Below are 16,699 nucleotides of genomic sequence, written 5' to 3'. Positions count from 1 at the left end.
GTACAGATGATTATGAAATCCACATTTCATCACTTACTTGCTTTTTCTACCCTATTCCAACGATAATTATGAAGAGAATTACATACAGGCATACGTGTCATTAGGAGGCACCGTAAAGACAAGAAGCGGGGGGAAAGGGTGGGTTGGAGCTACACATGGAGGCCCGTGGGCTCCTGCATCTTTTTAAGTGTTGGTAATAAAATGTAGCCACCACCTCCATAACGGCTCTTAGCCAATAGGAAACCTTTGAACAAACTTTTATTTGTCCTCAGAAAATGCTTGAGCATCTCCTGTGCCGCTTCTCTGCCTCAGTCCTCAACATGCGCAGGTAGGACTGACTTCTTGGAGGGAAATTTTCATCTCTGTTGCTCCTTCTGCTCCTGTGAAATCACCGCTGTGCCTGGTTGCTGAGCCTGTCCGTCTCCCGTCACAGAGGGGATTGAAACATGGCCTTCAACCGCTCTGGTTCGACAAGGTAAAAAGGTTACATTTTCTTACAGGTCTCTTCATCAACAGAAGTTGGTCTTCCGGCATTGTATGGCATTTCCATGATAATGAAAACTCAATTCAAACTGTGTGCTCTCTAATTATGACATTTAAATATTCATATAAAAGAAGTGAACATCTACATTTTCATTCAAACTCAGCACTTTTGTGCGTGCAAAGTGATCTGCTTAACAGAGATTAAAGAAGATTGCTCTATGCCTTCAATGTGGCCTGAACATGTCCTCATGTTGCCTTTTAACATCAAACTGGTACCCTTTAACTAAGTAAAAGGGAAAAAAGCTCTTCAATGAAAAAAAAATAAAAACTTGGCATCTCATCTTTTTTCTTCAGTCTTAATTAACAAAAACATTGAATGGCTGAGAAAAAACTGATAACACCACTTCTTATCAGCTGAAGAGCCTTTCCTTTTGCATACTCTCTTTGTATGCACATTTTCTGTAATTGTCTAACATAACATGACCTGAAACAACACAAGATTGCTAGAAACTCCAAAGTGATCCATTTTGAGGTAATTGAGACAAATGAGAAAGCAAAAACCATGCCAGGAGTGTTGGCTCACTCTCACATCCTGGGAGCACCTCAGGGACATCACAACATGGGTGGCAGTGCAGGAAAACCCCCAACAAATGTTGATGAATGTCAGGGATTAAAGTAGATGGCATGTCATTAACTAATTGATTTGGCTGATTGATGTGCTGACGGGACATTTACTGGAATATATATATTTATTTTTAAAAACACTTTTGTTCATCTTTGAACCATGGCAGCATTCCATTTCTCTGTGTGAAACCAGAGACAGGACCTTTAATCTCAGAGGATGTACATTATACACTTTTATACTTACAGTAAATGGGATTTAGATTTACGTTTGACAGCACTGAATCTTCGTATGGGGGTGGTATAATTTAAGAAGCTGTGCCGGAAGCTCAAGGCCTTCATTAAGACAGCTTTCAGCTTTATAATCCATCAGTTTTGGATGGCTTTCATGTCATTATTTGCAGTAAAGAAAAAGGAAAAAAAAGATAAAACTAACCCGGTTGTGATCTAGGCCCCCCTTGGAGAGTCGCCAAAGATCTTGTCAAAATGAAAAGAAAAAAGGTTAGGAACCACTGCTTTAAACCAAGCAAATGAAAAATACACAATGCAGGGATTACATTTGTTCAAATTGTTCTTTGTTTTTATGTTTATATGAACATATTCATTCACGTTCTAGGTGAGAAATATATGAGAAGATTGATATCACCTTCACATCTTTCAGATATCTCAGACACGATGCTTTGAGACAAGTTAAGATCAAACTAAAAGTACAAATTCAGGTGTTTGAATTCATATTTCACTCCAAACAGAGTAGCTCTTGATTACTTGAAATTCCATTAATATACTGTGGTAGCTTATATTTAAAGTTGTTGTCTTTCTGGCAGCATTGTAGATCATTTACACATATCTGTGTTTTTTCTACTTCAACCCAGTGTAGATCTGTGTTAGAGCATGCAAAGCTTTTTCTGAGGATTGGCATGGTTAGCTCTCAGATGTCTAAGTTGCATTTGTAAACTTCATTAGGTGACCTATTATTAAACACCTGTTCATAATGTCTGAAACTACCTCAAGACATAGTTTAACTTAGAAAAAAAGGACATAGGAGGAACGACAGTTGTTTCTATGTAGCTAAGCAACAATCTACAACTTACACATATGATAAACAATGAGCAGTGAATCCAACACTTCCATCACCGTCAGCAGGCCTTAATTGTAGGTTTCCCTGTCAGCTAAAATAATGACAGCCACCTAAGTTTCAGTTGTATTTTTGTGTTTACGTAAATTGTGTATGTTGGTTTCTATACCCACAATCCACACAAAAAACACTGTAACTTCTGAATTTATTAGCATGCTATCATTACCATATTCCAGTATAATGATGGGTTTGTGAGTGAAAAAGGTTCGATAAAGCTTTGCTCTTGTCTGCCTTCACCATTGACATGTTGTTGCAAAAGTCAAGACTGTTGATGGATTTGTGTGACAGGTAGACAGCAAACCCCACTGAGGATTTGTAGATGCTCCTTTAACTTGAAGGGCATAAAGTTAGAGCAGAGTGCTTGTTCTTAAGAGACCTGGCTGCCTGAGCCATTAGTCATTTCTCTGACAGTGCACTCAAACACACACAGTCTCATCGAGCAATACACATTTGAAAGAGAGTTCAGACGCGGCAGATGGGCTACGCCCACAGAAACCTTACCTCCACCTTAATTTTTTTCTCAAATTGAAGGGCTGCAATCTTTGCCTTCCGACAAGTCTCTTGTCACTATCAGTCATGGGGATGATGGATTTCAGATTTCTGTAAAAGAGTGCTAATGCTAGTGAAAGTGTGGCAAAAATGTAGCATTGCTTTCACACTTGTTCTGCTGTGTAAGAGCACCTTGAAACAGTCGCAAAGCTTTTTTGGTCATCTATCATCTCCCTTTCCAGCATTTAAAAGTGCACAAAGAGATATGATCTGTCCCTGACTCAGAGTGAAAGCCGCAAAGTGCTGAAAAGTTATTGTTGGTTTAGTTTGACCTGAGTTATCAGAGCCAAGAACCCCCAGTTTGTCTGGCTGAAAAAAAAACAAGATAAAAAAGGTCAAGAGCATGAAGAGACGAGATGTCCTGGCCTCTAAACAAGTCCAACTTTATAGTTAACTTCCACATCTTCCACTTTTGTGAAGTCTGAAAGGAAAACACGGCTTGGAGACTTTTGGATATATTCAATCCCAGGATGAAGCTGCTGGTTTAAATATAATCACAACATGTCGTAGCATAGAAGAAGGAAGACAACAGGAGCGCTTCTCATATCCCTCAAACCACCGATGCTCATTGAAGGGAACAAACATCAAACTTCAAAAAAGGTGGAGGAAAAATTAAAACTTCAAAACATAGGTGTGCAATCCTGGTTACAGGTCGAATGTTATGTTTTTCTGACATTAATGTGTCAAGAGTCTGTCTACAACCCCCCCAATGATGAGAAAAGTTCATCCACTCCTTCAGTTGCTTGTTCCACTTTTCACAGAATGTGTGCTCAAACAGGCCATTTGAGATTTTCCCTTTATGACATCACAAAGGATAGTAACTGTGTGGTGACACTCCCACAGCTAGGTGTTTGTGCCGTTCTCTAAGTCTGCCTTTCCACCATGAACAGCTGGGTATGAAGAAAGCCCAAGCTATCTAAGCCCTTTACAGAGAGGGGCGTTAAGAATTTGGGTGAAGGAAATTTTGCCCACAGTCAAAAATGTGTGACTTTTTGCATCAACCAAGTTAGATAACCTAAAGCTACACCTGAGGCTTTCCCAAGTAATAGCTAATGGTAAAATTCCCTCTATAGTCTTTCAGTGCCGTGTTATATCATTACTGTCTCACTTGGAATTGACTGTTGGATGGAATTCACAGTTTCCACAACTTTTATATTTTCTCTGAAAAGCAAAGCAAACACTTTTGAAGTAACGATGTGAATATGCCCTTTCTATTTATGAGCGCAGAGGACACAGTTTAGTGCTTCATGTAATCCCGTTGGTGTCTTTATTGACTGAGGCTCAAAGAGACTGTCAACGAGAATTAGGTACATGACTAGATTCTGATTTTCTCAATCATTCCTCAACAGAACGCAACTGTCAGGTCTATTGATGTCGGCATACTCTCCTGTCTGTTTGGCTCTGCTGTCCCTCCTTCTCGCTCCAGCACTTGGCCGTAAGTCACCCACAGACAATGCACAACCAATGACTCATCACAAAATCCCCACACTGTGTATTGCATTATTGCCACCAATGCTGTAACACGTTTTTTTTTCCTTCCCTTCTTTCTTTCGTATAAATACACACACATGAGGAGAGATGATTATGTCTATGCTGCGTGCTGACTGGTGCAGGGTCATTCTCTGTATCAGGACTCAAAAAATAAGGGCCAGAAATAGCAGACACACTGCGGATCTGTTTTGTGGGATTAAATCAGATTAAATGCCCACTCTGATAATCACAACAAGCCTTTCTCTGCTGTTGTTTGGGGACATGATAAAGCTAGCATAAAGGCACACGGAGTGCCAGACACAGCGTGTGTACTGCTGTTTGAAATTTACCTCACTGTCAGGGCACACACACATGCAACTGCATGTGACATCTTAATTGTGGTTCATCTCCCGCTCATTGCACTAATGAGTGGCTTTCTAAGCGTAATGCTGCGGCAGGCAGTAACTTTAACAACTTGAGGCCCACATGCACAGTCAGATAAGTGTTTAGTGGTTGTAAATATGGGATGATAAATACCGTCTCACCACTTGATCTCATTTCTCAGCAGTTATGTGGGATCTGGGAACGGCTTCCAGATGTGTTTTGTTCACGCTGCTCACTCTAAATGAGCTGACTCAGGTTATTGACTAGGAGAGGCCCTCCAGCTGTCACCATCCTTGTTTCGTGGAGTTCTATGAGATGAGGCTTTTCCCCTTCAAAAAACAGCAGTCTGGGAAAGTCAGGGAAAGCGCCCCCTCCTGACACATCCCAGGAGTTGACTCTCCACAGAATTCAATCTTAGTTTCTCTAAAATTCCCAGACAGCCTCAGTTTGATAATAAAAACAAGGCACAGTAGAAAGGTGTCTTTTAAAAGCTGAGATGATGAAATCTGCAATGAAATAAGGAGTGATTTATAGGAGGTCACAGTTTTCTCCAAAGGAAGCTTCAATCCTGATATATCATAAATGTAAATAAAGAGGAAAGTATCTAACCTGCCATATTGACCCGTCACAGTACCATTAGTCTGATGATGGTTTGAGCTGCAGTCATGCAACATGAGCTGCCATATTTATCAACATTCTGTTTCCTTCTATGACAACCAATTTGGATCACAAAGACTGTCTGAGGGAGCCTGCATTGAAAATATCAAAGACATTATGTTAAGTTTTTGGGCATGCTTTGGAAAGTGGAAATATGTCAACAACCATAGTTGTAAGAACGCCTCACATTAAAAATGCACACAATGCATTGTGATATTAATAGGCTCTGACATTAAAGACCTTGTATTTTTCTTCAATCTGTCTCCTTGAGAGCTCTAACTGAATAAGAATGACTTGTTATATATTGTATTTGTCAGCTTCTGCAGGCATAACAAGATTAATGTGTTTTTTTGTGTCCTATCAGAGTTAGACCTCAACCGATTGGATGGCGATACCGTCTGCCCACCAATGAGAAGCGGACAGGATGACCTTCCAGGTAGCGACCCCGACGGTTTCTGCCAGACAAAAGTAAAATAAGCAGTCGAGGCTGTAGGAAAACCACAAATGTAACCATTAAAACACCAGTAGATCTTTTCAGAAGAATGTGGTGAGTTTAATGAGTTCATAGGGTTGGCCGCCTCATGCCTCAAGTCACCCCTTTAGATTTCAATGAGGCAAAAAAAATGTTCCGCTCGAGCCGATCAGAAGTTTAGGGGGAACGATTCAAACTCAGCAACATTGTTATTGCTCACCACAGGCCTGTTTTAAACAATAAACACATCTGTGCACATCCTGCTCTACAAGAACAGTGTGCATTGCGGAGGTAATTATCTTATCACACCTATTCTCATTTATTATTTTGACTCACTATATTGCAATGTAACCATAACTATGCTTTTTTTTATGTGAAAACTCGTCTCAGCTGGCTTTTTAGATAGATTCAATTGTTGTAATTTCTGCAAACGTCACCAGTAAATGTAGTTATCTCCTGACTTTCCCTCCCCATTGAATGCCATTCTATTGAGAAATGCTAAATGGACTCTTCCAACTGAGTCACAGCTTCACATGGTCATGAGTGATGGGTCTTAAAAACAGTTGTAATAATTGCGCATGGATTTCAGTACACACAACACATTAAATACTCCTGTCAGAAATAATTTTAAATGATAACAATACAATTTTAATCTTTTCTGTAATATTCTTCCCAAAATGTGTTAGCTGTTTTTTTTTACTTTGGGCCTGCATATGTTGCCCGGTTTGCTCAAGCCGGCATCAAGTCTGGTTCTGCCTAAGACCCATATGGGCAATTAGGCAGTCATTTTGGGACCAATGGACAAATCCATTCTGTGCGCATTTGTCAGCCTATTTAGTCCGCACAATGGCCCCGCATACAAAGGTTGGCTAGAGACATCAGCATGTGCATATGTCAGCAAGCTGAATTTATCATTCATCTCAAAGCACTGAGCCACAAGCATGGCTGTGAACTTTTTGTCTTGTTATTTGGCTACAAGAAGAATAGCGCATATGCTAGCACCTGAATTATATCATGGACTATTATGAATTATGAATCGTATAATGGAGCTAATTGTTTACATGTTTCATTGTAGGTTTTGATCTGATAACCCAGTTCCAGCTGGATGTGATTCCTCTGAAAGGTGTGAGGAAGGTGGACGGCTCTACTACGCTCCAGGTCGCCTACCGACTCGACAAGGAGGCTAACTTCCAAATTCCAACCATGTAAGTACAGTAAAGAAGCAAAACAGTTCAAATAAACACACACACACACACACATATGTTGAGGAGCAGCAGTGGTCTTCTGAGACAGGTGTTGCATTATTACAGGTCCGGCACAGATGTTACTGCATTGTGAGCAGCATATAATTGTAAAAGAAGAGCATGTCTGAACCTATTTGGCATCTCTGAGAGCCGAAGCTAGACTAAAGGCATTTTTTGTGTTTGTGTGAGGGAGTTTGGAGTTGGTAAAACACCCCCTGGACATGACTTGAAGTCCTTTGTATGTGCAGGAAATGCTCATTAAAGAGACATATTTCATGCAATGCATATGTCCACATAATGTGTATGTTCTGGGATGTACTCCTTTAAAGATTTAGAATGAAAAGTATAGTACTGGCTTCCTGTCAAGATTGTTCCTTTTTGTTTAATTAAAGGTTGGGTGTAGCAACATAGCCGGATTAACCCTCCTTTAGATATGGGCAGAATTAAGATGTGGTCCCCTATAGAGAGACCTACCACTTTGAAAAGATAAACATGTTCAGTGACAGTCTTTAATAAAGAAAATAACATCAAAAGCACCCCAACAAAAAAAATACAGCTATTTGGAATAGCCATTTTGAGAATAGTTAGGTTTAATTTAAGAGGGAAATTTTTCACTTACATTTAAATGTAAGTATCTTTGGTGTAAGTCATCCTTGCCACTGAATCTTCCTCTACTTACGATGTAACCAATTAAATGTTTTCCTATGGATTTCTATCCAAATCGTTAGAGTTCTTTGCAACAGAATTCACACGCTAAGCTAGAATATCTAATTTTGAGCCCAATTTCTTTGAATAGCTTTGACATCATCCAGGTCATTGAGTGATGAAGCTCCGAGGCCTGAAAGACGTTATACAAATGCAGAGGCTTAATCAAATCAAATCAAATCAAATCAAACTTTATTTATAAAGCGCTTTTCATACTTTTAAAAGTAGCACAAAGTGCTTTACATGTTAACATCACATTAAAATCACATTAAAATCATTCCCACCCTCCCCCCATCCCCCACGCATACAGACAGTATCACACTCACAGTCATACTCACAGTCACCCCACGCTCCAACACACACGCGCAGACCTAAACCCATACACACACATGCACACACACCAGCATCAATGATATGGACAGAAGGCTGAGTACGGATGAACCAGGTAAGTAAACGCCAAAGAGGAGCCGTCTGCATCGAGAGCGGCAGATCGGCCGCGGCCATCAGGGGCACCATCACAGGGTGCCCAGGGGAGGCGGGGCCGGGACCCCTGACCTCCACCCAGACACCGCAGGACGGCGCCCAGGCAGCCACAGCCCTCCACCGCTCCCGACACAGAGGGCTCCCTCGGAGGAAACACTGGCAAAAGACGTAAAATACATAAAACTTTTAAAATGAGGCCAAACAATAAACTGAATAAAGCTAAAACCAATAGAATGATGGTAAGATATAAGTAAACATAAAATGCTAAAATCATAACAGATAAAATGAATAAATATTATTTAAAAGCTAGACTAAAAAGGTGGGTCTTGAGCCTGCTCTTAAAAATATGAGCGTTCTCTGCGGCCCTTAGGTCCTCCGGCAGGCTGTTCCAGAGGCGAGGGCCGTAAAAACTGAAGGACGCCTCGCCGTGGGTGTGTGTCCTGACTTTTGGGATGACTAAAAGACCTCTGCCGGAGGAGCGCAGGGACCGCGAAGGCTCATATGGTAAAAGCAATTCTGACAGATAAGAAGGCCCAAGACCATTAATACACTTAAAAACCATTAAAAGAACCTTAAAATCGATCCTGAAAGACACGGGGAGCCAATGCAGTGATTCTAAAACCGGAGTAATGTGAGCCCGCCCTCTGGTCTTCGTCAGGACACGAGCTGCTGAATTTTGTAGGAGTTGTAGGCATGAAATATTCTTTTTAGGAAGACCAGAGAGCAGGGCATTACAATAGTCGATACGACTGGTGATAAAAGCATGCATTAGCGTCTCCGTGTTGGCCCGAGAGAGAATGGGGCGGACTCTGGCTATGTTCTTTAAATGATAAAAACCTATTTTGGTGATGTTCTTGATGTGTGGAATAAAAGTCAGCTCAGAGTCTAAAATCACCCCCAGGTTTTTCACCTGTGTGGATGGATTAAAAGATAGTGCCTGTAATTTGGGTAAAAGTTTCTCTCTCTGAGCCTCAGGACCGAGGACTAAAACTTCAGTTTTGTCCTGGTTAAGCTGGAGAAAGTTATCTGCCATCCAGGATTTGATGTCTAAAATGCAGTTAAAAAGTGCATCCATTGGCCTTGTGTCATCAGGAGACATGGAGATGTACAACTGTGTATCATCTGCGTAGCTGTGAAAGCTGACTCCATGTCTCCTGATGACACCGCCTAGAGGTAGCATATACAAGTTAAAAAGCACTGGGCCTAAAATCGAACCCTGGGGCACACCACATGTGACTTTATGGACCTTAGAGGAGCAAGTATCTAGACTTACCATGAATGTCCTGTCTGTGAGATAGGAGGTAAACCATTTGTGAACAGCACCGGACAGGCCAATGTGCTGCAAACGGGTTAAAAGGACAGTGTGATCTACTGTGTCGAAGGCGGCGCTCAGATCCAGTAGGATCAACACTGTCGGCTTCTGTGAGTCATTATTTAATCTAAAATCATTTAAAATCTTTAAAAGGGCCGTCTCGGTGCTGTGGTTTACCATAAAACCAGACTGAAATTTCTCCAGGACATTATGTGAGTTAATAAAATCATTCAACTGAATAAGAACAAGTTTTTCTAAAATTTTGCTTAAAAATGGTAAGTTAGATACTGGTCTAAAATTATTAAAATCATTAAAATCTAAATTGCTCTTCTTCAGCAGGGGCCTCACCACTGCCCTTTTAAAGGCAGCAGGAAAGACCCCCGTCTGAAGAGAGGAATTCATCATGTTTAAAAGCTCTTCTCTCAAGGATCCATAAAATAATTTAAAAAATGAGGTTGGGATTGGATCTAAAAGACATGTGGTGGGCCTCACTGAGGAGAAAACTTTATCAAGGGTCTCAGCATTAACCAGGACAAAACTGTTCAGTGTTTCCTCCGGTGAAGACAGACACCCAGATGTGCTTAAAACCATATTACTTTGGGAGGATAAAATGTTACATCTGATAGTGTCCGTCTTCCCCATGAAGTGGTCTGCAAACTCCTCACAAAGGGAGTCAGTGGCGTTAAAATGAGGTTTGTTAAAATCTGGATTGAGTAGATTGTCTATTGTTGAGAAGAGAATTTTGGTGTTATTTTTATGGTTATTGATAAGGTTTGAGAAATAATTATTGCGTGAGTTTCTTATTGCTTTATTGTATATTTTTTGCTGTTCGGCATACATTTGATGGTTTATTGTAATTTTGTTTCTTCTCCATTTTCTCTCTGCGACCCTACAATTACGTTTCAGTTTCAGTTCACCGTAACTCCAGTTCTATTGCCCTTAAAGTCATTTATCATGTGACAACTTTTTTTTAATATCCACTAGTTATACTGTCTGAATTGTGATTATGTGTTGTTTTTGTTATATAACGGTTATTTTAATACTTTCAGACATAATGTGAAACTTCAAAGCTGCAGAATCTGAGATAGTTAGACTGTGAGTCCTCAGTTAAAGTCAAGCTCTTAAAATAATAATTTTTTTCCCACTGTGCATCTTAACAGTATCATTAATCAAACACTTTAGGTGAAGAGATCATATCTTAAAAAAAAAAAAAAATGGTATGACATTTTCAAAATCTCCGCCAATAGACAAACTAACGCATTTGAAGAGTAAACCTAATGCCATTTTTAAAACTAGTAAAGTGCCCTTGCTTTTAAATTGATAAAATCAACGTGAAAAAAATTACACAGGAAGAGCTTTGAGCCCCTTGAGGTCTGTGTTTCTGGGGCAGCTTGCCACTTTTCACTTAACAACCAGATTCTCTCAATATAGCCATTAGCACTTAGTGACGCAAGTTAAAGACCTGCATTAGAAGACATCAAAAATTGGTTTCAGTATGTGTGTTTCAGAATGTGCAGGTTAGTGACTTTAACACTTTATATCTAGTGTTTCCAAGTATTCTTGCTTTTTGGGCTAATCGTGTTGCCTTGGGCCACCTTTCCTTTAGACCCTCTTATGTAACCTGCTGGCACCCTGAATCTACGCCACTCAGGCCTGTCAAACAGAGAGTAAATACATGTTCATTTCCTCATCAGATCCAGTGGCACAGCCTATGCTTTGATGTTGACACCCGCCAGTGAGCTTTATGCTTCACTTCTTCCCTTTTCTCTTCAGGGCAGGAGCAGCACATACTTTACACTTTCTCACCTCAGGCTAAAGCTACAGTGTGGTGTTCATTTGTTTTATTGGCTAACAGGAAACTCCTTTTATTGCCTCACCTTGATCGTTTACAAGATGGTAAAAGTCCAGCGGCAGCGCCCATCTATGAACGCACCACCTACTGAGAATACTGCTTGTAAAAAGCAGTCCAGACTGGGGATGCTAACCAGGACTGCATTTGGTCACTGAAGAAGTGGTTAATGAATTGAGGCTGCCTTTTACACAGCATCTCATTTGCAGTATAATGACATGCCTAAAATGTAGTTGTAGTCAACTATTAAAGACAAAGATGGGGCATCCTTTGAGTTGTCTGAATCCATACAGTAAATTAAACCTATTTTTTTCATAGTCTCATTGGCTGATGTTTATTTCATTGATACATTAATTGAAAAATATATATACTGTGAATCTTACTTCTGAACTTGCTGGCTGAGAGAAGTCTTTGAATCCATTTTAAGTGTTATTTAATGCAAGTTTGTAAAAATATTCCCTTGAAGTTTGACGGGCTGGAAAATTCTACCCCGATAACTCCGCTGAATTGAGCCCCTTTGCTTATCTTCCCTCTCAGGCTGAACTTTCCCCGTGGCTTCCCTGACGAATACTCCTTCATGGTGACCTTCCGCATGATCAAAAACACAGTGAATAAAGTGTGGAATGTCTGGCAAGTTGTGGATGAAGATGGCAACAAACAAGCCGGACTGAGGCTGAATGGTGACCAGCAGGCTCTGGAGTACTTCCTCATGGGCGCTGATGGCAACCTGCAGACTGTCACCTTCCCCGGCCTTTCTGTGCTCTTCAACACAAAGTGGCACAAAGTGATGATTGGAGTGGAGCGTGACCAGGTCACTCTGTACGTGGACTGCCAACCTGTGGATAAGAAACCCATCAAGGGCAAAGGCCCTATCAACACAGAGGGAGACACTCTTATTGGCAGACTTGATACTGATCCCGACACCTCTGTAGTGGTAAGAAAGGGATGGAGGGTTGTCTGCTGCATTTTATCACATTCACTTACTGTCCTTGCTTGCTCTTTGGTAAAGTGAAATAGTGCTTTCTGCACATAAACACATTCAGGTTTATATGTGTGCTGAGCTCTGCTATAATTCTGAAGTGCTGCTGTCACAGCAAAGCTGCTCAGCTGGGTTCCAGTGGGAAAAAAAATAAAAAACTTAATCCCTGCAGAAAATAGCATTGGTGGAAAATCAAGCTCAACATCTCACACACGGCATGGATTTAACTCCACACTGCCACATGGCAAAGCAGTTCAAGTTTATAATGCAAACATACAAAGCGTGCATACACTTATATTTTATGACATTAACAACTTTTTTTTCTTCTTACTTTCAGTTTGAGCTCCAGTGGATGTTGATTCACTGTGATCCAAAGAGAGCACAGAGAGAGAGCTGCAACGAGCTGCCTTCCACCGAGGTACAGTTACAAGAATCTGCTCAGCATCTGCTGTGGTTTGTGGTTTTACTCAGGTTGATAGGGTTCCCAGCATGCTGGAAGCAAACAAGGCAGAAATGCTGAGATGGAGTTGCAGAGGTGTAGCAAATAGCCGGACAAGCAGTTTTTCTTTCCTACAAGAGGGCAGAGGTTCATCCAAAACGATTTCCAAGTTGAACAATTCAACGTTTTTTTTTAAATTTCATGTCAACAGTAGACTGGAGTTACAGGTCTACAAGCATTTCTTAGAGGCTTAAGAACCCTGCAGACATTATCTCATTGGTTTTGTTAATGTGCTCCTTAATGCATGGAGCCAAAACGCAAATGCTAACTGGCCAGCTTTAGAGACAAAGAGGAAATCTTGTTCAAATTAATTATGAGAACCTTCCTTCCACCAGATGTTTGTGGTTACAATTTAATTTAATTTCAACACAGACTACAGCATGTGCCACATGTTGTGTAACATGAAAACAGCGCAGTACCTTATAAAACACAACAATATGATTTGCATGGTCCATTCCAAGCTGAACTTTTACTGCATTGACTTTCCTCCGACAAGAATAGGAATAGTACTGATAGTGATAAAACTGTCTTTTTATTATGATTTAAAACGCACTTAACCAGGAAAAAGTCATTGAGAATAAGAAGAGTGTCCTGGCAATGTTGGTTGATATCTACAGTATGTCTAAAGTTTGTTTTCCTACTGCAGAAACTTTACTTGCTGCTGCCTGATCATCAGCTGTCAGGAATGCAATGCAACACCTGCTGCCTGCTGTTTATGGCCATTACATTTAAGCAGAAACAGCATTTTCAGATGTTTTGCTATCATGAAGGTTTAGTGTGAAAACTGTATGGCATGGTAAGAAATCCCTCTGGGGAAACACTGACAGCTCCAAGATTGAGACAAAGTCCAACATAGTCTCCCTGTATAGTAGTCAAAAATCCAATGTATAAAATAATTTCAAATCCACAATAATATATCTCATCTCAATATCTCAATACCATCTCAGGTCACCTCATAACAGTTGTTTCTCAAAATGCTGTCAATAATAACAGATGCACATTAAAACGTTTTGCATTACAAACAGACACACAAGTTAACGTCACTGTTAATCCTTTCCAGAATAATGTTTTTGTAAACCTGTCCGTGTTGGTTCCCTGAGATCTCAGAGGTGGCTTGATGCTTTGTCTCCCCTGAGCTTGACCAAATTATTTTTGCAAATTAAAGTTTAATCATGAAAACAAACTCACAGGGTAGAAAAAAAAACATAGCCATGTGTTTACAGGCCTCTTCTGTTTGGAACTGTTTAAATGAGAAAACAATTGATGTTCATTTTTTTAACCAATGTTTCACTTTTTTTGTTGTGGGGATCCTCAGTGTTCTTATGCAGTACAAGCAAGGGGTTGCTGCATTGGAAAAAAAAGGATGGGAACCACTGGGTTCGGGGAAGTCCAAGGATTCTGGACCCATTTGTGACCCTTGAATAGCTGTTTGACTAGAAAAGGAGATTTTCTTTACCTTCAACATTTAAGGTTTCTGCTAGACTGTTTATCTAGTTTAAACAGCTTATACGAGACTGTAGGCCAACAGATGTTAGCGACAAGCTAGCTAAAACTGACACTGATGGTGTTATGGTTAACCTTGTCCTCCTCAAGTCTTCTTCTGAAGGATCTGAGATCTCACAGATCGCCACAAACAAATCATGTCATTTGATTTGCAGGCCCTTTTTGGTTTCTGTAGGTTAGCTGCCTATTGCTTCTTCTATTTCAAATGTGTTTATTAAACTTATGCCACACATAAACATTCAAAAATGCACAACAATGTCCCATCTTTTGATTTGGCCTCTGTCCCCTTACAGACAAAATGACAGTGCCCCCATTTGTTGTGTTTTTACCTTTTATAGAAAAAACAGAAGTTAAATAACCGCACTTGAACATTGGCTTGTTAAAATTAAGCATATTACACATGAGGGAATTATGTTGTGAATTTCAGCACTGCTGTGATAGGTTGGAGCTACCTTGTATAACAGGCTTTGTATCATTTTGCAATGCCTGGGACAAATTTGTACAAAATCCCTCACAGTCCCTTTCTGTCTCAACAATTTACCAATGTAAAGCCAAAACATAATTAAAGTAGATTTGCTTCATTCATGTGACATGTTATCGTAATAAGCAGTTTGGGATTCATTGAAAATGTTTTTGTTACTACATATATGAGATAAAAGGTAACCCTTTCATGTAAGCAACCTGGTTCCAGAGAAATGATTAAAATATGGATTTCTGAGGTCTGGGATTCAAACAATGGCATCCAAATATGCTCCCATAATTTCTGCAACCAGTTGGCTATAACTGTATGTCACTTTTATGTAAGATATCAAATGCAGCACAGGTAAAGGAGTGACAATCAAGCTTTCCGATGATAGCAAACACACTCACAAGCATGTGCACGCCACACACAAAAACATGCACAGAGAGACTTAGGCATACACACACGTGGTGTAAGTCTGTGTAAATTTAGTTGGCTTTCATGTTGGAGAAACGTGTTTTACATCAGTTTAGTTTTAATGAGATTTCTGCCTCTGAAAAATACTGTAGCCTATAATGGAAATGCCACTCTGCTGTCTACCATCTGAAAGTCTGCAGTACTCCTGTTTTTATTCAATCACTTCAAGATGCAAATGTTCCACTCACTATAGGCGGAAACATTTCCTGGCCTGGTGGGTTCTAGTAGATTTCAGGCTAACATTTCTGCATCCAGCTGTGAGGTGGTTCTGTAGATGGGGAGTGTTGGTACTTTGGGCTGTACATTTAAACGATAGCATGAAATACTCACTCCTATGATTATGAACTGATGCGCTTCTGCTGACTCTTATGGTGAGGGTGGTGTAACTACTTTCACTAACTCCTTTTTTTCTGATTTCTCTTGCTTCTTCAGATGTATGCCAATGCTGAGGTATTTATTTATCTTTTCTACTTCCCTTTGCTTTGAGATTTTAAGCCAATAATCTACTTCAGTGCTTTATTGCCTAATGACCTCATCTCTTTGTTCTTAATCTTATTTAGAAATGGTGTTTTTTTGTTTTTGTTTACTGTTATATGATTGTTCTTCTTTGTTCAAAAATCTGAAACATGTCTGCCTGTGAATTACCAATGTGTCCTTTTTTCAGCCTAATTCAACAAAAATGTGTTTTTAATAACCCTTTAAAGTAATAAATCATATTGATGTTTATAAAATAATTTCATTCTCATTTTCTGATTGGATGTCTCCTCTCTCAGCCTGACAGATCACTCCAAGGACCCCCAGGAGCCCCTGGCCCAGAGGGTCCTCGGGGACCTGCAGGAGAAAATGGCAGGGACGGAAGAGATGTAAGCAGAAACTTATTCTTCCCGCAAACCAGTACAGTCTTGTATTTTTTGAATCGTTTCAATCAACATGGAGAAAGTTTTATTTTCTTTAACTCTTTGGATTTGTGCTATCTCTTCAGGGTCTTCCAGGTTCTCCTGGTAGCACAGGGACTCCTGTAAGTATGAAATACATAAACACACTGGCAGAATACTATGCAAGCTGTTGATTTATTCTCCCTTTTTGTGGTCTTTTTTGGGGGGTTTTCTGCAGGATTCTGCAGGGAATTGATAACTATGTTAAGGCATTCACAAATATTCACAATGTTTTTTTTTACCAAGACAAGACTAATGGGAGTACTTATTTTAAGATTACACTTTAAAGGAACAATTGCAAGTTTCTCCAACATTACAAAAAATATTAGATACAAAGGCATATAGTTTTAAGAAAGCTGCTGCTTAGTTAGAAAGAATCCACTAAAAAGCAGGCTATTGCTTTAGTATTCGTAGTTAGGCTATAGACACTTTAGCCAACATACTGTAAAGTGGTACTTGTTTGTGTTTTAGATGTTTCTAAA

General features: G+C 39.9%; 1 protein-coding gene across 1 annotated transcript in view; it reads left to right on the top strand.

The window, feature by feature from the left end:
- Positions 1-273: 273 nt before the first annotated feature.
- Positions 274-16,699, top strand: part of col9a1c (collagen, type IX, alpha 1c) — a 32,378-nt gene continuing 15,952 nt past the window's right edge. Inside the window, exons 1-9 of the mRNA XM_079368382.1 lie at positions 274-475; positions 4,138-4,223; positions 5,664-5,735; positions 6,847-6,976; positions 11,902-12,298; positions 12,681-12,761; positions 15,715-15,732; positions 16,056-16,145; positions 16,265-16,300. Coding sequence (XP_079224508.1) covers positions 447-475; positions 4,138-4,223; positions 5,664-5,735; positions 6,847-6,976; positions 11,902-12,298; positions 12,681-12,761; positions 15,715-15,732; positions 16,056-16,145; positions 16,265-16,300 — 939 coding nt within the window. The 5' untranslated portion in view covers positions 274-446. The remainder of the gene's footprint in view (positions 476-4,137; positions 4,224-5,663; positions 5,736-6,846; positions 6,977-11,901; positions 12,299-12,680; positions 12,762-15,714; positions 15,733-16,055; positions 16,146-16,264; positions 16,301-16,699) is intronic.

Source organism: Symphodus melops (assembly GCF_947650265.1).
Source record: "Symphodus melops genome assembly, chromosome: 18".
Taxonomy (NCBI): Eukaryota; Metazoa; Chordata; class Actinopteri; order Labriformes; family Labridae; genus Symphodus; species Symphodus melops.
The sequence above is the reverse complement of the archived record's forward strand: the minus strand, read 5'-3'. Positions and strand labels throughout refer to the sequence as shown.